This window comes from Salvia hispanica, chromosome 6 (genome assembly GCF_023119035.1).
Source record: "Salvia hispanica cultivar TCC Black 2014 chromosome 6, UniMelb_Shisp_WGS_1.0, whole genome shotgun sequence".
Classification (NCBI taxonomy): Eukaryota; Viridiplantae; Streptophyta; class Magnoliopsida; order Lamiales; family Lamiaceae; genus Salvia; species Salvia hispanica.
In genome coordinates, this window is record NC_062970.1 from 25,201,191 (window position 1) to 25,221,178 (window position 19,988).

Below are 19,988 nucleotides of genomic sequence, written 5' to 3' on the forward strand. Positions count from 1 at the left end.
GATGCTGTTTCACACATCCTATTATTTTATTTCTAAATTATAATATTAAAATAGTACTTATTTTTTTTATTATAAAATAATTGGATGTGTGGAACAGCATCAAGGGATTCAAACCCGTATAAGATATGATCATCGATCGTCACAAATTAGAGTTACAAAGTTGAAGCGATTGTGCACTAATATACCTGGTAACGCAAATGCAGTTTATCTTGCAAGTTTATAGTACTTATTAAATCTTCTGTCTTGTTTGTCCTCTCGATTGTTGGTGTGCCACGTATTTTTTCTCTTTGAACTATGTATGATAAGAATGTTTCAGCTTTGTGAAAATCGAAAAAAGTGATGATTTTTTATAAGAAAATGTGTAGTATTTCATAGAAAGAGTGAAGTATGGTACAAGAATTGTAAGCTCTGGCCACCACCACCTACATCTTCTAACAAACTAAAAATCCTGTGTCGTCTTTCATCAACGGCCCAAAAGCTATATTGGTACAGCTCTTTGGATGTGGGAGCATCCATCACTCTTCGTCTTCATCGGATGGGATAGTTGCACTCTTTGAACAAGTCTCTAGCTTGTGGAGTTCCAACATCCTCTTCTCAGGGTTGCACAGCCCTATACACAGCAATCGCGGGCATAAACAAGAATGCACGTGCTCATAAGAGCAAGGAAAATGCGATGCATAATCAGCAAAACCATCATGCATTCATCATAATCATAATAAGAAGCTCTAAAGCTGGGTAATTGAACTCAAGAGAAGGGGTTTCGAGGTAGCAAAATGTACACACCTGAACATTTGGGAATGTCCCATACCGCAATAGATGAGGCAGTGCACTCCGCCTGGCATAGTAGCTTACTGTCCTCATGATTGACATTCATTGCAAGCATCCACGAACCAATGGTCACATCCTCATTGCTAAACATTCGGAAACTGTAATCACGTATAATTTTATGTACGTCAACTTTTGTGGCATACAAGGATTAACTAAAGTAAATTAATTTATGAACTCCACATATAAAAGACAGAGTAGGCTTCAATTGCTGGACTAAGACTCAGTGATTCAACTCAACACGGCAGATGTATAATAACCACTATAGTAGGACAAGACATGAAACAGCATGGTAAATCCAAAAATGTACTGGAGTTGATAAGAAAGAAGTCAACCAAGCTCTAGATAGAACTGTCCAAGTCCCATTTGTATTCCAATTTGTATTACTACTACTTAACAATGTAATAGATTTCAACAGTACAGTACCACATAAAGTACCAAAACCGAAACAACCTATTACTACATGCTCCAGTGTGCTTCAGTGGCCGTTGATCTCATCATGAATGCAACGAAAGAAGATCTCTCTGTGTGTGTAACAGTGGAGCAGAGCCATCAAGATACTTCTTTGTTTTGCTTCCACACACGCCCTTGGTCAGACCTTGTTTTACTCTCACAATTTTAACTATATTTATAATATCGAGTTGGTAACTTGGTATTTTGCACTTAATTCCCAGTTTTAACTAGGCTTACGCAGATACAAGAAATATCTCAATCAGATGGCAGTGTCCTATTCAATACTCAATTTTAAACACCCAAATCTTTTGGGTAGCAAGAATGACAACAAGAAGCAGAACTGTTGTCACTTAAATCTTTGCCAGCCATGGTATAAGCATCTAGTATCAACAATTTTAAGCGAATTTCCTCTTGATTATAAGTGATTTCTGTTATTCCATTACCCCCATCTCGCAAGCCACACTACACCATGTAACCATCTTTACGGTTACATGTAAAAGAGATGCTAGAAAGGAAAACATGGTTAAATATTTTGACATTAATCACTAGAAATTTAGAAGCTTATCTGAAAAAAAGTACTACTGAAAATTAATTGGAAATGCACTAGCCTGTCATTTCTTAATGCAACCAAGCTTGCAACAACATCGGCAGAAAGGGCATAAATTGGACCATACGCGTGAAGAAAGTACTCCCGCCCAAGCAAATGTCCGAGAGGTTCATACCTGTAAAATCAAAGAGATCAAACTAATCGTATTGACAGTGAAAAAGGCATAACAGTGCAAATAATATTCTTTAGCAAAGTTCCATATCACTGACACACTGAGATTTTTTTTCATTCCCCAGCCCCCATCCTTATTCTTTTATGATTTACATGTGGCCAACCTCATTAAGATTTTCAATTCATAGAGGAATATGTCTTGTACTCAGAGGAAAGTTATAACAGGAAAACTTAATAATCACCTCTGGAGTTTAAAAAATACAAAAATAATGAAATATGTATTTATTAAATGCATAAGTAAAAGGGACACTTTAGCTAGAAGACTCAGAAATTGGGGGAACGGGCATAACACACCAACTTATTTACAACAATAGTTGTTAGTGAACATTCACATAGTGACCCGCCACTTGAATAGTTGTTCAACTTTTATACGCAGCTTCATCAAATTTATCTATGATTTTTAATAAAAGAACTAGGCTAGTATGGGCATTTTATTCTGAATAACACGATACATTACTATTAATAACAATGAAACAGTATTATAATACTATTAAGAAGTGCAGCATTCAGATCAAAAGAGTAACTGATAATAACAAATTCCGTTTTAATTCAAAAAGGAATATATAACAAACCATTTTAACTTTGGATCAGTAAACACAGGACCCTTCTTCATGCAACCGAGGTATGTTTGTGAATGAGACCGCTCTTTAGCTAGGAGCAATGAAAGACGATCTGCGTGAAAAGCAAAAGCTAAAGCTGAACTTGCCTACACCAAGTCAAGAGTTGAAATGTCTATCCCAGATTCCTGAAACTACTCACCTGGTCGTAAATATATGTCATCATCAGCCTTGACATAAAAATCAGAGTCATAAAGAGCATAAGCAGCTTTGAAGAAAGCCAAACTGTAAAATAAAGATAATAATCAGATCAATCATACAGTCGACGAGCTCAAAATTCATTGTAATAAGTCAGAACTAACGTTTTGTACGGGAGCTTACTGTACTCCTCTTCAATATCTATCAACAAGAAATCATCATACTTGGTCACCTCCTCCTTAAGAGCTGACATCCTCCCTCTATCATTGGTTCTACCAATAATAAATCTGAAAACCAAACCGGTGCTTTCTTCTAACCTACCATTAAATCCCACGTGAGTAACAAATCAATCATTTTATATAAAATAAATAGAAACAACTCTCAATAGGAAAAATCAGAGTGTTCTCCACCAATGGCAAAATCTTATACATACAGCAATCCCAATTAGGGTTTATTAATCCCTAAAAACAGTTTTTATAAATCATCTTCCACATTTGCATAGGATTGGCTAAAAATTTCTCAGATCCGATCTTCATCCATAACACCAAGTATTCAATTGCAGAGGCAAAAATGCAAATTGAAGATAAAAACAGAAAGGAATGAGAGTCAATACCGTCGAAGCCCCTGGTGATTAGAGGGGAACCAGGTCTGGCGCAGAGCCCGGCGCCGGCCCGCCGATCCGAATCCGGTTTGAACGCCGACGAATCCCATCACCTTGTGACGCTTTTGAGGCGGGGAGCTATTGGCGGAGGAAGATTTATCCCACGCCACAGAGACTGACAGTGGCTTAACATCGCCGCATCCACTGCTCCGGACCGATTGCATTATCCCGTAAATTCCGAAAACGGTGGAGAGGCCGAGAAGCAGACAGAGAATGATGATGAGCGTCGATCTGCGGGTGTTGGAAGATGGCCGCGGGTAGAATGCCTTGGGAGACGATGGCATTTTGGAGCTCGAAGACGAGTGTTGGAGGTTTCGGGAGGGTTTTTGATGGTGGGATTTTGTTGATTGAGTTCTTGATTTCCCTGATCTGTGAAGTGCGATCACAAACTCAGGGAAATGGCAAATTGCAGTGAAGAAGAAGTGAAGAGAAGAGAAGACCGGTTTCAAAATGCTGAGCGATTTAAGATCAAACGTAAAATCGCATATAGCCAAACACGATTATTAAGGGAAATTAATCGAATTAAAAGCCAAATGGAATATTGGTCTATAAACTTTGAGCTTATTTTAACATTTTTGAAAATGTCTTAAAATTCACAAACTTCTCAACTGTAATTTTCTCTAACCTAATCCAAATACTCCATCCGTCCCATAAAAATATGAGCATATAAAATGGCACGATAAATAAGATAAAATTGGTAAAGTATGAGAGATAGGGAGAATGGTAGTGGATTGTGAGACACATATTATTTTTAGTGTTTTCATAATGGTATAAGTGGTAAATAATTTGATAAAAAGGGTAATATAATGGGACAACTTTCATAAATGAAAATGCTCATACTATTATGAGACGGATAAAAATGGAAAGTGCACATATTTTTATGAAACTGGAGATTATGATTTTTTTTAGAGTCAAGAAATTTATGTGAGCATGAAATGATGGTGTTCCGACGTTCTAATTCCTAAATTTGATAATCCAATAGGATAAAATATGTTTTGTAAATGGGTTGGGGGGATTAGGAACAATCATAAAGTTTGTTTTTTGATAAAATTGGGATAATTACACCATTCATACAAAATGTTTCATCAATGTTTCAAATTGATACAAAATATTTTAAGTTTACATAAAACATACAAAAAGTTTCATTGTTTTAAGTTTGTACATTCATTTAAAAATTTCAAACACCGTTAGTTTTGTTAACCACAATGGTGAGAATATATAAGCAAAAAGTATCATTCTTCACTATTAACATTGGTTAGCAATAGTCGCGGATCTTGAAATTTTCATTCGGGGGTGCGATAAATAGATATATAATATGTATTTTACATAAATTAGTTGTGAAAGGTTTGATTCATTTTTGAAAAATATTTTGTTATACAATTATCATATAATTAACAAAAAAAACAATAAAATAGAGTAGCAGAGAAAGAGGAAAAAAAACGAAAAGTAAAAGAAAAACTTAAAAATGCAGGTAGAAATGAGCAAAAATGAAAGTAAAAAAACTAAAACACAAATCTGTTGCCGCTGAGTTTCGAACCTAGGTCTTCGAATTAACTACCACTCCACCAACAAAGCTTTAGGATTTTATTCGGCTCAATATATACTAAAACACAAAACATATGGGGGTACAGTTGTACCCCTTGTTATACATTGGATCCGCCAATGGTTAGCAAACGTATTTTACAGTTCAAAGCTCTTCACGGAGTATAACAATGGAGAAATAGTGAGTGAGTTATGTGTATATTAAATTTTGAAAACAAACATATCGACTTCTTCCTTATCAAAATTTCCAGCTGTAGAAATAATAAGAACATATAAATTCACAAGTTTAGACATCTGACTTATTCCATATATTTCTTAAACAATGCAACCAAAAGTAGAGCATATCTTACAGACACACAACAAACTTATTATTCACTAAACTCATCTATTTTTAGGATTTAGTTGTTAAAAAGGAAGCAATGAACAAAATTCTAGCAACTGCACTAGAAAGAGCGATATGCGCTAGATTAATTCGGCTGGAAAGAATTAAGGCCGACTATTCATCTTCTTCAGAGTGATAAATTGCATAAATTCTCAAATTTTTTAATAACATTTTGCTGAAAGTTGGATACTTCACAAAACTAACGGTGTTAAAACATTTAAACAGAATGTATTAACTTAAAACACAATGAAACTTTTTGTATAGTTCATGTATACTTAAAATTTTTTGTACTACTCTGAAATATGGGTGAAACATTTTGTACGAATAATGTAATTACCCCAGCAAAATTCACCCAAAGTCTATGATTTCTAAGAGACTAAGACCAATATCTCAAACGAAATTATTAGGTTTTGTACCAATATACATGAATTTCCACGTCAAATCTAAGTGGATTTTCTGATGCCAAACGAGAAAATGTAAGAGAAATGTGATGCATAATAAGAATTTGAGCGCTTTGCCTCTACAAAGAAGTATAAATCCAGGAAATTGACTGTTTGGAGATTTCATTTTTTTTAATTTCATAAGTAACTGGGCTTTTTTTTTGCTTTGATACCCTCTATTGAACTACTTTTTTTTCATTTTTTTTACAAGAAGACAATATTTTGTCTAACTGAATGAATTCCCTCAGCTTCTGTCCCAAAACCTACATCTATTTTACCACCGGCCGGCACGGTCACAGGATCCTCAGCTGAAACTCTCAAAACTGGATTACCCAAAATGCTACTCGACGACAACTCATCAAGAAAAACTACCGGCTTCTGCCACCGTCCAGAATTCGCATCTTCAGGGCATGAGCTGTGATCTGGTTGCTGCTGCTCATGACCCAGTTCATCGAGCCTCGAAGGTTGATTAGGCCCAGCCTCATTGCTGGTTCCTTCGACAAGAGAATTATGGCCCGGTGGCTTTGAATCCTGATGCTCGAAATGGAGTGGATTCTGCAGAATGTCTAGAATGTTTCCCTTGCTAAACTGCAAGGCCTCTGATGTGGTGCAGCGGTCTTCTATAGTGGCAAAGCTATCAACAGAAGGTTCTTGTTCTGCATTTGGTCCGCTTTCATGAGCTCCCACTTCGATCGAATCCAAATCATCGCATGATCCTGATTTGAATTAATAAGAAATCAAATAGCAGATGACAGATAAAATACTCAGAGAACTTGATGAAGTATAACTCACTGTTTCTTTCATCCGTGCTGTGGTTGTCATACAACATCTTCTTCAGCCACACTGCTCCAGGAAACACCATAAGGTTGGTTTTACTGAGACTTTGCATCTCTTCCTCTTCCACAAGCTCGAAGCCAAACCCCAGGGTCCAAGTATCCACCAAATCGGGGATAGCAGATATTACAAGCTTCTCAACCTTTAAAGATTTTAGCATCTAAATCCCAAAATTAAGTCAAGTTAGTCTGTGTTTGTTCGAGTCAAGGTGAGAGGACTTCATTGAGAATAATGTGGAATACACCAACTTACCTCTTCAATAGCATTGATTAGGCGGCGGCACAATCCTTGTCGACGGCATCTGCTGCAAGTGGCAACTAGAGGCAGTTCTGCAACCTTCACCCCATGGATTCTACACCAAGGTTGTCCAAGATAGCAATTGTGATCATTGTGTAAAAAACAAAATAGAACTATATTAATCAGCGCGTGATTAGCAAAGTATCAAAGACGAGTTCTAAACAGTATTAGGAATAATAATAATGGATAAGCAATATGAAGCCCTCACGTGACATACGTGCCAAAAATGGCATTATTTTCCCCCTATATTGAGCAGACAATATATGGAAATTACTGTTTTATAAACTCTGATAGCGGTGTCTACAACAGGAATGGAGCATTCTAGAGCATCCACTTTCAGAAAGAATTCAAATTGATCATGCCACGGTTGATCTTTTTTATTTGATGATGGGACAGAAAGGAAGAAGGTTTTAGATTCTCAAAACAGAAATTGAGAAGGACAACTGAAATTGATTTGTCAACTATTAACCTAAAGGGTTCAAGATATTTTTACTATTTACTTTTGCCATATATTTTAGGTGCTTGTATATATTGGCTTCACTTCATCAGAATGGAAATAAGAATCGCTGAAACACAACGTAAAAGTTGAAGTTCATCATTGTGTAAGCATTGCAATGGATTCATTTATAGGCAACTAACAGAAGCTGCTGTATCAAAATACAGGAAGTTGACATAGTGATACGGAGTGAAAGGTGGAAGCACCGAATGCGTTTGACTGAAACATATTGAACCATGGATACAGAATATGGAAATACATATAGAAACTGAAATTGATAAAGAAAAGAAAGTGATGAACCCTAAACAAGAAAGGAACAAAATCCTAACTATGGCACTTGCCGGACAAAAAATTAATGATCTCTTGGAGGTCTCTTTAATCCTCAAGGAGGTATTCATAGTGAATTACAAAGACTGCTAATCTTACTCAACAAGTTAAATCAAATCTACTGAAGACGAACATGAGGGGAAAAAAAGATAAACATAAAATATCGTAAAGATAAGGATGGACAAATTTCCCAGGATACCTAATAACTACTGCAAATATGATCGGTATCACATAGTTTAACATCAGTGGGAATGAGAAACATAATTGAAATTGACTATGTTTCCAAAGGAGTAGCACATAATAGAATGATGACCGAGAAATAGATCATTCTTGCTGCTGCATGAATAACCATTGTCGAACAGTCTAAATTCCTAAAATACAGTCAAAATCACTCCAAGCTAAAATTTCGGGTGGAAAAATGCCAGAACCAAAGAAGTCAGAGAGTTTTACCTGATGGATGCTACACACAGGACAGCATCATCTTTCTCCAAAACCACAGTATAGAAGCCGCTGTAGTTAAGCCGTGCAAATTGTGATCTGAAAGAAGAAGTCATAGTTTTCAGTTTGAACTTCAATGATAATACTCCTTCCATCGCATCAACTTAGTCCCTGATTCCTTTTCGACATGTCCACAAATGTAGGCCACTTTCTTAATTGGAATTGTGTTAAAACTTGCTTTCACTGAAATGACCTTACTCATTGTTTATAAAAATGTTGTGTGGAATAGTAAATAAGGGCAAAATATAACAAACATATATAAATTACATTTTCAAAAAAAATTAAATACAGTTTTTAATCAATATGAAAATGGAAGGGGGACCAATTTTGTGAGAGACCACCCAAGATAATATCTTTAAGGTCCGAGATTACCTAGAACAACCTAAAATAATGGTTACAGTGCATTATAGCATGACAGCCTGACCTAATTAGTTCAAGGATGCAGATCTTATATAGCACGTGCTACAAAATTTTGAGAACATCTCGTGGTGTAATAGTAACAGTAGCAGTATTCCACAGTACAATGATGGACCAGCAATAGTAACATAATTAAACTCATTTATCTTCACTCTTCAGTTCACTTGTAATATTATGAGATTCTCGAATCTAGTTATATAACAGTGGAGTGGCTAAGGCAGGTGCAGGTAACTGGACAAAAAGCGAAATTAAATGTGTGATTGCAGATGACAGGTGCATGGCCATATTAGAGCTTACCCCCAGTTATATATTACTTGAGGTATCATGTCAATCCCTGTTTTTATATCCACCATGGGGAGAAAGCATTCCTCCATGATCGTGATTGCAACAGCCAACTTTGAGTTGCATTCTGCCCTCAAAGCCATAACTTGCTGTGCGGAATGAACCTTTTGGTCACTGGGAATGCATCGCAGAAGTGTCCAAGAGAAGTCATCAGAGAGAAGATTTTCCAACCCAACACGTGACTGGAGACCATTGTAGACCTGCATTGAGCAATCAATACAGGATTAGCGATGTGCATACAACTTAAATTCTTTCTTTGGTAAACACAGTCTGAGCAAGCAGGGTCAGAGTTCAAGTACATTAAACACACTTTCAATTTATTCACTAATGCTATAGGAAATAAGGCATGGATATTTCAACAGGCTATCAAAAAATATGACACATAGAATGCATTAATAGCTAACAATAATTAGTTTTTATTACAGCAATTCTGAAGAGATTTCCAAGTCAATGTTTAATGTTAGTGGAATTGGAAAGTATGAGGAGGATGAAAATATACTTGGGTATGCTATTACAAAATTTTGTAAATTCATTCTCAAAGAAACCATATCTGATATGTCTACAGGCCATACAACCTAGTGGCTCCTTCATATAGTCTACTTATCCTCAATTTGTTGTTCGTGAAGCAAAAAGTATCAATTTTTATTACTAGCTTCACTCCAAACACAATGTCCACCTACCATCGGACTATGATTTAAATGAACACATTTTTACCTGGCAACAGCCATCTCCACAAAACCAGTTGTCTGAGACCAATCCAATTTCAACACCGTTCCTCTTCATGCAAGTTACATGATCTGTTTGGAAGCATTAAGCTATTATGTTCTCAGAATTGAACTGAAGTCGAATTATAAAAACACAAATACAAATTGAAACAGATCAACCAAAAGACATGTGATAAAGAGAGGTAGAAACATAGCGGTGAAAAAGTTTTTCGGTATTTTCATTAACTGATCAATGCACCTATATATACAAAAGAGTCCTACTAGGAAAGCCCATAGGTGTTATACAAAAACCATATATACAAACCTATTCCAATTGCAATCTATTCCAAACCAAAGACAGAGAAATGCAAAAGAAAAAAAAACAGGTGTCAGCAACTACAACCGCCAATTTAAAGAAGTTCCTATTTAATTATGCTGAATGATGGATATGCACAGCATAATTGAGTAAATCTGCATAGGCTAATCTATAAAGAAACAACCCACAAGATCAAACGAAAATTACATTTATCTTCACACTGAATGCAATTCAGATCCCCATGGAGTTGTGAAGATTCTTTATTGCTGACTACATTTGTACAAATTTGGCATCGACATTGGGGACAGTACCAATTTCCTTCAGGCAGCTCCTGAAGAAATGCGCAGCAATCAGCTTACTCATGTTAATAATTGTAAGTTACATTAGCACAACAAGCACACAAAAGAAGTATAAATGCAAGTTCCTTATGCAGAATGATGACAAATTATACAGCCAAGAGGTATGCTGATAAAATGAGGGATATCTATGATTAAAATATCTATGAACCAAAAAGAAAAACATCTCAGGAAATAAACAGCACGATGCATCATTTTGGCTTATTTCATCACCAATTGCCCAAATATTTATTATATTTGATCAACCCATTTTTCAATATTTATTGATATCTTCCAAAGTTGGACAGTTTGGGCTAAAAGCAGGGTCATGTGAATCATAATTGGAGAATCAATTGTTATGGTTGATTGGAAGAAGATATATATATTGGGCTTTGGGTGTTAGTTGATAATAAAGACTGAGGAATATCCATTTTCCAAATATATCTAGCAAGGAAAATAGAAAAAACAAGCCTAGAAGAATTTTAAGACTTAATTAGGAACTAGTATTTCTTTTTGTCGTTTATACGGATTTATGAGATGTCTATTCACCGCAGTTGGAAATCTAGTAGTTTTTCCAGTTCTTGTATGATTCTTAGGCATTTATCAATTTCTTGTATTTATGTGTATCGATTATTCTATGGTTTTAAGTACCTGGTCAATGTGTGATAGTCCTATTATATTTAAAGCCAATTAAAGCTTTAAATATGCAATTGCCTGTTAGATTTCATGAAGTGGCAATTAACATAATTTCTGATTTCATCACCTCGTCAAATGATCTAATCCACACCAAGACAATAGACAATCAACCTCAGATAAACCCAATATGTAAAGACTTGGATTCTCGGTTGTTTAGAGGCCGTTGGACAATAAAACCAATTCACATCAAATGAGTTATCTTTGCATCAACAATTGATTGACTGATCAGGGTGAAAACTTCCTTTAACCAGGGCATTTTTTAACTATTGAATTTCTGTATCCATTGTTTAGTCTTGGCTTGAAGTTTTTTCTCTTTTAAACTAAGTTGCATTTAAAAATTCTTGCTCATACACATTTTAATTTATGCGCAACGATCATAATAATAATAATCATTTTAAGAGTAGAAAGGTTGTTTTGGCAGATTGACACCCATCACAACGTTGAGCTATTCTAAGCCATCATATCGGGAGGAATTAAGAAGTACTAGTATATTACAAGGAGATCGTAATAAGAAGTTAAGCAAGTAAGAGGAGTAAATCCTAAAGGTAATCGGTATAAAACTTCTAAAGGACTCCTAAAGCATGCCTGTAATACAAAGCTCTAGAGCTCCAACAGTTTCAAAGATTGTATGCATCATTTGTCCTCAACAAATTTACATGGCAATATGTTTACTTTTTAATACTAATTTTATTTTATATGAGGCCAAATCCTGAATTCCATGGCTGGAAACCATGATGGTATGAAAGTTCACATTCCATTTCAATTCAAATGATAACTAATTGAAGAGAAAAGTTAACAAAAATGGAAGTACTTATGTTTGAGTTCCAAAAAACAACTGAAAATTTATTATCACTACTGAAATAAAATATCGCACATTTCACAGGCCGTAAGAAACAAAACATTACATTTGTAGAAATTTTAAATAAATGAGACAATATTCATTGTATTAAGACATTGGCATTAAAAGCAAACACAAACCTGTTCAAACAAGCATGCCTGATGGAATGCTGATGGACAGTTATCGCAACATATTAATTCACCAACATCACCACAGCGCCCACAGCTGTCATCATTTTGATCCAGCTCATCAACTTGCTCAGTTTGAGGAGCTACTTTTCTTGCCTTGTATTCAGCTGACCATGCCTCGAGCTGACATAAGGTGAATGGCTTACCAGACTCCATGAAGAGATTGGCACAAGGGCGATTTGACCTGAAACCAGCATGAATCTTGAACTTTGAGATGGAAAACATCATGTCGCAACATTTGCATAATATCCCATCCCTGGTAACTAGACCATCTTTTATCACGGTATCATCTTTTAGATTCCTGTACTGGATTATCTCATTTAATGAAACAACACCAGAGAAAATTAACCATGATAACACTGTTCTTGATCCAACAACAGACCACTTTCCTTCTAGAATATGCTTTGCATCCTTCTTGAGGCTCCTTGGCAGCAATCTGCAGCTGCCTTTGCGGGTCTTGCGTTTCTTCAGAGGCTTAGACTTTCGCGTGGACCATTTGTTTGGGGTTCGACATAATTTAGTTTTCATAATGGCAGAGATTAGAAGATCATTGTCATTAAGGTGACAAGCTTTTGATTTCTTAGATCCACATCGAACACTATTTATTTCATCCGCAGGCTGACCTCTTAAGAGAGAACCATTCAGTTTCATTTCAGATAGTTTTCTAGATTTTTTGTGACTCTTTCTCATTTGGCCAAAAACAACTTCTTCCTTATCTATTATTTGGTCAAACACTGGGGAACTTGCATTGCAATCTTGGTGAGTGAAAACAGTCTCAAATTCTTCAAGTGATTGAAGTTGTCCAGAACTTATTGGAACATCAACGAGACCAACATCAATCTGATTACTATCATCATAATCAAGAAGGGGCATTGGGTCAACACAACTTCTTTCTGATGTGGTGATTTTCCGGTATTTGGCAACAGACCCAACATCTGATGCAATTACCGAACTTCTATTGGCTTTTACTGTAATTCCTTCTTTCAGCAAACGAATTGTCTTCTCAATGAAAACTACATTCGCAAAAGGATCCAGAAGGCACCACAAATGAGCCATAGCAGAAGTATCTTCTAAAATATTTAGTTTATCATCAATTTGTTGTATAATACAAGATAAATCAGCCCACAACTCAGTCATATCAGCCCACTGAATACAATCACTTGTCTGAACACACGAATTGGCATCAGTCAATAAACTCTCGCCACACATATTCCAAGCCCTATGAAATTCACGAATCGGTCTTCCTCCTGGAGACTTATAGACGTATTCTCCAATCCCATTATATTTACTGTTCCTTCTACGCCTCCCAATCAGCCATCCTGCTGCTCTAAGCAAACGATAGATGTGATACCGAAGAAGAGGACGAGGATCATTTTTTATATCCTTTGGCATAGCTAATTCATCTTCATCTAGTTGCAAAAAGCAGGCATCCTTCCATTTAGGCTTAGTAAATCGATGAGTACCAATTTTGATTGCAACAGATGTAGATGGATCGGTAGCTAGGAGCCTGCTTGCATAGCTCTCTTGAGAAAGAGGAGAAGTAACAGTTCTATTTGCAGCTTCCTTCTGATCACTTTGATCTAAGCTAGATACCCTATTTTTACAGCTACCTCTACCACTAATATCAAATACTTTGCTTTGACGGGGAAAAAGCTTCAGCTGATAGCTACCAGATGTAACACCCTGACCAGATGATTCGACTACACTATATGTTAAAGTGCCACGTGCAGAAATAGAACTGTCCAGAGAGATGACTGAAACCACTCCTTCTGAGGGAGCTGAAGTGCACAACGTATCCCCCAAATCTGGTTTCTCATATGGATGATCTTCAACTGATGATTTAACCTCATGGTTACTTTTCATTGATGATAAATCTTCCAAAGGACATTTTCCAGAAAATTCCTCTTCTGCATAACCATTATGACTGGTTAATGATGACTTTCCACTGTTTGAGCAAAGAGGCATATCTGTTCCTTTCATACAGTCGCAATGTTTGATAGTAGACTCAGAAACCATATATTCTTTCTTCCTACTACCATCGCTTCCGAAGAAGATCTCACTGAAAATTTTTTGCTCATCTGTAGATCCATCAAAACCATCATCATGCAAATCCTCGAATTCTCTGCTGAATAACATTGTTGCGGATTCAACCATCATCTTGTCTATCATACTTATCTCCAGTAAATAGCTATTTGGAGATAAATAACTGCTGCTTAACTGCAAGATTACATTAACTCTCTTAGCATGTAACCAACACTGATAATTTCATTAAAAATTTGAATCTTTCTTGCTATATAGGAAAAAGTTGAAAATATCAGAAAATGTGGAGGATGTGAACAGTCAAAGTAAAAAACTTATCTAAAAAGAAAAGAAGCTGAATCACAAAAGTGGAAAATTCTAAAACCTATCCACACAGACAGAAAAATTAAATCAGCATAGGAAAGTAATTAGAGGTCAACGGACTGCTACCCATGGGGAACCAACATGAATCCTCACAATCCCACTTTACAACAGAGAACTTTATGACTCTAGAGAATCACTTTGCTGCAAATCATAATCATTGTCTCCCCAAAGAGAACATGATACTTATTGGGTTTCTGAAGTGTTTAACAACACTGACAAGTTTATTTATGTAACTAACTACCTCTGCTTAACTAATTTGCTAGAAATGAAAGCATGAACCCGCGTCAAACTTTCTAGCACTTAAGGACCTTCACATCAATCTACCGTACAATGTGCTTCAATTCTTATCCTAAAGTAACCAATCATCAATAAAATCATCATCACCACCGCGAATATTTCATAAGTAAGATCATTTATTTACAAAATTTAAAGAATTCAGGGAAGGCAATTCAATCTACAGCGGCAAAACTGAACTGCCATAACAAGAAATGCTTACCTTCTTAAGCTAATTAACATTAATTCCCCCATTTTATCTTAGAGGCAAAAAACAAGCGGCTTTTCATGCATACACAAGCGCAATCAATCACGAGATCAAACAAACAAAAACATAAAACGGAGATAATTTTTTTAAATATCTACCAAAATAAAGAAGGAAACACCAAGTCCGTCCTACCTCAGGATTCCGACTTCGCTAATCAGAGCTCACAAATGCAATCCCCCAAAATCATAAATAAACACAGCCGGGCAAAATTCCAGCTCGGCGAGGGCGTGTCGCGCTAAAAATCAGCTCGAAACAGGAAAATTCACCACTGCATTTGCATCAGGCGCGGTGAAAATTAGGGTTCGTCCGAATCTGAAAGACAGAGGGACAGGTAGGAAAATGCTGTAGAATCCACAATTTAAATCGCGAAAGGGTGAGGAAGAAATGGGTCGATTTAAGTGGGTCTCCCACACTCTTTTCCCACACGCACATACATGCCAAAATAAGCGTGAGGAAAACAATAATAAAGAAAAAAGGGGGCTTTGGGATGGGGATGGCGGAATAGTGCTGCAATAACATTTCACACATAGTTGTCAAGCAATGAGATGAAACAACACCCGAAGCTGCAGCCCACACTCTCTAACCTCTTTTGTCGTTATTTTCAAAACTCCATCCTACCCCCGAAGAGTAAGAACTATGAACTTATATTTCCTTTCTAATACCCGAAGAGTATGAACTATGAACTTATATTTCCTTTCTAATACGTCCCCCGAAAGTATTCTCTTCGCATTCATTTGCAGATGTCTAAACTAAATTGATTTATTCTTTTTTTAAAAAAATCGAAACATTTACTCACTCTTATTTTATTCAATTACATATTTTATTCTCTCTTAATTTTTCCTATTTTATTCTTCTTTCCTATTTTTAACACAGTTTTTTAATCTTTGTGCGCAAAAGTTTTGACTTAATTTAGTTGGGACGAGAAGTATGAACTTTCTAATTTGAAAACTCTAACTTTTTAATGAGGTAAGACTCATTTTCCACTTTCAGTACTTTAATTATTTATTCTTTCTATCTCTATCCAGGGAGCTTGGAGGTCGTCACCTATCTCTATCTTACTTTAATAATTATACATTAAAACTTGTATCTAACCACATGTTTATATTTTTCAGGACGGAGGGAATATATTTTCTTTATGTGTTTTACTATGCATCTCATACTCCTTCCGTTCCTTTATAGATAGTAAAGGCGTTTTTTCAACATGTGATATAAAAATTGTGTTAAAAGTGAATTAAGTGAAAAAAGAATAAAGTGACAAAGGAAAATTATAGAAAGATAAAGAGAGAATAAAGTAAGACAGAGTGAAGTAAAAGAGAAAAAAATAAGATGTTTTTTTCTTAAAGAAATGACTCAGTTATAGTGAGACAATAAAAAAGAAATACGAGTAAGCTATAGAGGGACGAAAGGAGTACTATACTCCCTACGTCCCACAAGAATATGCATTATTTTCTTTTTAGTCCATCCACAAGAATATATACTTTTCAATGTTGGATATTCTTCTGTCTCTAATTAGGTGGGATCTATTATCCACTAAGAATACTTTAATTACTTTTTATTTCTATATTTCTTTTACTTTATCAATTTTACATTAAAACTCGTGTCAAATTTAAAGTGCATATTTTTTTTTTGGGACGGAGGGAGTACTATTTTGAATTTTCCATTGAACTTTACCCCGTTATAGAATAAATACTAGAAGCCGTGCGTCATACAGAATTTACTAACTTTAGTAGCGTGTGGTGTTGTATTATTCTTTTCTTTTAAACTTCTTTTGGCTCTATATTGGGAGGCCAATTTTGGTTTTTAACTATTGTAATTTAATATACTACTCCTTCTGTCCCGCTTAAGATGACACGTTTTCCTTTTTAGTTTGTCCCACTAAGATGACACATTTCCTCTTTTGGTAACTTTCTCTCTCCAATTAATACACTCAACCACTTTTTCTCTCCTATTAAAATATTCATCTTCCTTTATCTCTCTACTTTAATAATTACACTCACCTTCTCTCTCTCCAATTAAACACTTTAACCAATAACTCCTAAAATCCCGTGCCGGCTAAGCAATGTGTCATCTTAGCCGGGACGGAGGGAGTAGTAGAAAAAAACATGGGTGAACAGGAGTATTTGTTTGGTGGGAATATGGTTTTAACCGTAGAGAATATTGTTTATGGAAGTATAATTTTTGTATGATTTACTATTTCTTTAAATTATTAATCAATAATCAATAATCAATAATAATGTAACACCCCGACTTTTTATTACCCTAAGACTTAGAAAATCGATCTACATATATATAGGTTTCGCGTCTAACTTTATTATTACTTCTTGTTATGATTTAATCGTTGTGAAGTATATTTTGAGTAGTGAACAAAAATAGTAATATTCAATATAAATGTTTGCTCTAATAAAAGTCCGTTTGTGAAGACCAAGTTTCAAATAAAAGTCCGTACACGAGTTCAACGTTTAAGTAAAGATTAATTAAAAATAAAATACTCTCCATGCCCTTCGGATCTTGCTCAATAGTCACGCCTTGAATCTCGATACCTACACGAATGGATAAGAAGCGTGTTAAATCAAGACGAGACGATCGACGAAATCAAATCACATCAAACACGCAAATCAAACGGCGGCTCACGTTTTCCAATTGACGGCTCACGTCTTTTTAAGTGACGAGACATAATATTCTTGCCATTTTAGGAAAAAGAAATGTTTGACAAGACAACTTGCCTCATTTGGCAAAAAGTCTCTACCCTTTGGACAATACATTTCCTCCTTGAATCAAGTTTATGACCAAGCATTTCCATGCACCCATTTTCTCTATAAATACCACTCCATCTCCCCTCTTGATCCTTTTGTTCAACCATAAACATTCTCTAAACAAAATTCTATCAAAATGAGGATGCACATAAGTGTTTGAAGAAGAGGAGTCCATTTTCCTACTCACTATCATTCTTCTCTTCCCTTTCTCAAGGTAATTCTACTAATAACTATTCTTGCTACATAGCCATTTTCATAATCATCCAAAGCATGAACACCATATTATTATTTTTTCCTCTATGCCTTTTCCCTTAATAGTTTTCATATCAATTATGCATATGACTTTTTAAAATAGCTTTTGCCTTAACTAAAGAAAACTTAGACAAGGAAATCAAATAAGCAACGCCTAAGCCCTTAGACAACTTCATCGCACATTAATAACGATCTTGGAAAGCTTACCTCGTGAGTGAGGGAGCTGCCGGACCCCGGAGATGCTGCCCGGCAGTGGCCCACCGGCGGCGACGGCAGTCCGGCAACTTTCCGGCAGCATTCCGGCGGATGCCCGATTTTCCACAACGAAATTAATCTCTTTTGACCCCGTTTTCACGATCTATCCAAATCTTCACATTTCAAGACTTAATTGTTAGTCCTAAGCCTTCAATTTAAGAAAATAAAGAAGAAGAGAAAGAAGGAGAAATGGGGGAAATCCCTACCTCTCGGTCAACGGCGGTGAGACCGCCGTGTACCCAGCGGCGACGGCGGCAGCGGCCCACCAGCGACGGCGGCAGCGGCCCGGCGGCGACGGCGGAGGTGGTGGTTCGTGGCCGGCAGAGAGAAGACCGAGAGAGAGAGGCCGAGAGAGAGAGAGGCCGAGAGAGAGAGACCGAGAGAGAGAGGTTGGGAGAAGGAGGCGCCCCTTTTCTTTTTTCTTTTCCTCTGGATTGGTGGAGTGTATAGGGTTTTTTCTAATTTATTTGGGTATTGGGCCTCTCCTTTGGGCCAAGTAATTAATTTAGTAAGATGGTCTCTTATTTATTCTATTATGGGCCGAGAATTTAGAGGGAATGAGAATTTTGGGCTTTGAAGCTTAAGTAATAAAATGAACCTTATCTCTTAATTTTGGATTAATATTTCTTGAAATGTTTGAAGCTTTTAAATAATTAATCTTATGATTAATTAATATCTTACCCTCCTTACTTAAATAAATTCCTTGAAGTTAAGAATGTAGGAGCTAAATGAACCATCTCCCAAGTAATAAATTTTAAGGTCTCTTATGAAATAGAGATCCACTTTTTAAGTGGAATGAAGTTATCTTGATCGAACCCCGAACGTAGGACGCATACTACATGTAGGATCATTTCATGTCATGCACCTTATGTATGTTCATAAAAACTAATTTAAATCATTATACTCTTTCAAGAAGGGCGTGTTCGCGGAGTTTGATTACCCAAGGTCGAGCTTTTGTAGAGTTTTACTTGGAAGCTTTGAGGTGGGCTTTATATCCAACACATTAAGTGTGGATAAAATTATTAAATATATGAAATGATTTTTGTTTGATAAAATCGCACTTACTTTTTTTAAAATGTTATCGTGCCATAAATTATTTGTTTTATGATGCCTATCTGCTTGGCGATGCCAAATGAATGAATGAATGAAACGAATTCGGCTCCAATAGGACCAAGATCCTATTCGAGTTAGTGTACACAAAGGAATGGACCGTGAGTCATCGTAAGGGTTGGCCGGTCAATGTGATCGTGGAAGGTGGCCACCTTCCCGACACACAATGAACTATCAGATATGGCGGATTGATGGAATGAACTTAGCTTGATCAAGCGAACTTTATGAAAATGAACTTAGTAAGCTCGGGCCTTTAAGAAAACCCCGTGTGTTACTGTGATGGCATGATAATGACTTTTTCTTATATATGTGTAACTTTTGGCAATGTGTTCACTGAGTACCTCGTACTCAGCCCTGCATGTATTTCTAAATGTGCAGGTTGAGCAGTGATGAAATGGTGGCTGAGTGGAGTTGGTGGTCGTCTCATCTCTTTTGTAGGGTTCTTGTGGCATATGTCTTCACACATATGGCCATGTGTTTACAACTCCTTCCGCTGTGCCCTATTGTAGTATTATTTACTAGATGGATCGTAAGAATAATGATTAGTAAC

At 36.2% G+C, this 19,988-nt stretch overlaps 2 protein-coding genes and 1 long non-coding RNA gene across 4 annotated transcripts; all 3 read right to left on the reverse strand.

Moving 5' to 3' along the window:
• Window positions 1-325: 325 nt before the first annotated feature.
• Window positions 326-3,897, reverse strand: LOC125192275 (probable beta-1,3-galactosyltransferase 13). The gene is made up of 7 exons (XM_048089802.1): window positions 3,425-3,897; window positions 2,976-3,128; window positions 2,816-2,898; window positions 2,629-2,728; window positions 1,887-2,000; window positions 784-926; window positions 326-610 (listed from the first exon to the last, which is right to left on the reverse strand). Exons 1-7 carry the CDS (start codon window positions 3,754-3,756, stop codon window positions 516-518), a joined length of 1,020 nt encoding a protein of 339 aa, XP_047945759.1. The 5' UTR covers window positions 3,757-3,897; the 3' UTR covers window positions 326-515.
• A 1,968-nt stretch (window positions 3,898-5,865) lies between these two features.
• Window positions 5,866-15,579, reverse strand: LOC125194259 (increased DNA methylation 1). Of its 2 annotated transcripts, XM_048092387.1 has the most exons (10): window positions 15,201-15,579; window positions 12,507-14,341; window positions 12,077-12,308; window positions 10,275-10,398; window positions 9,762-9,844; window positions 9,003-9,247; window positions 8,241-8,327; window positions 6,923-7,022; window positions 6,629-6,830; window positions 5,866-6,552 (listed from the first exon to the last, which is right to left on the reverse strand). In XM_048092387.1, exons 2-10 carry the CDS (start codon window positions 14,291-14,293, stop codon window positions 6,041-6,043), a joined length of 3,372 nt encoding a protein of 1,123 aa, XP_047948344.1. In that variant the 5' UTR covers window positions 14,294-14,341; window positions 15,201-15,579; the 3' UTR covers window positions 5,866-6,040. The 2 variants fall into 2 exon arrangements, with proteins under 2 accessions (XP_047948344.1, XP_047948343.1); XM_048092386.1 differs by having other exon boundaries at window positions 12,077-14,341.
• Window positions 15,580-17,425: 1,846 nt separating this feature from the next.
• Window positions 17,426-18,734, reverse strand: LOC125197402. The gene is made up of 3 exons (XR_007172055.1): window positions 18,535-18,734; window positions 18,281-18,441; window positions 17,426-17,608 (listed from the first exon to the last, which is right to left on the reverse strand). It is a non-coding gene; the product is annotated as an uncharacterized LOC125197402 (long non-coding RNA).
• Window positions 18,735-19,988: the final 1,254 nt, after the last annotated feature.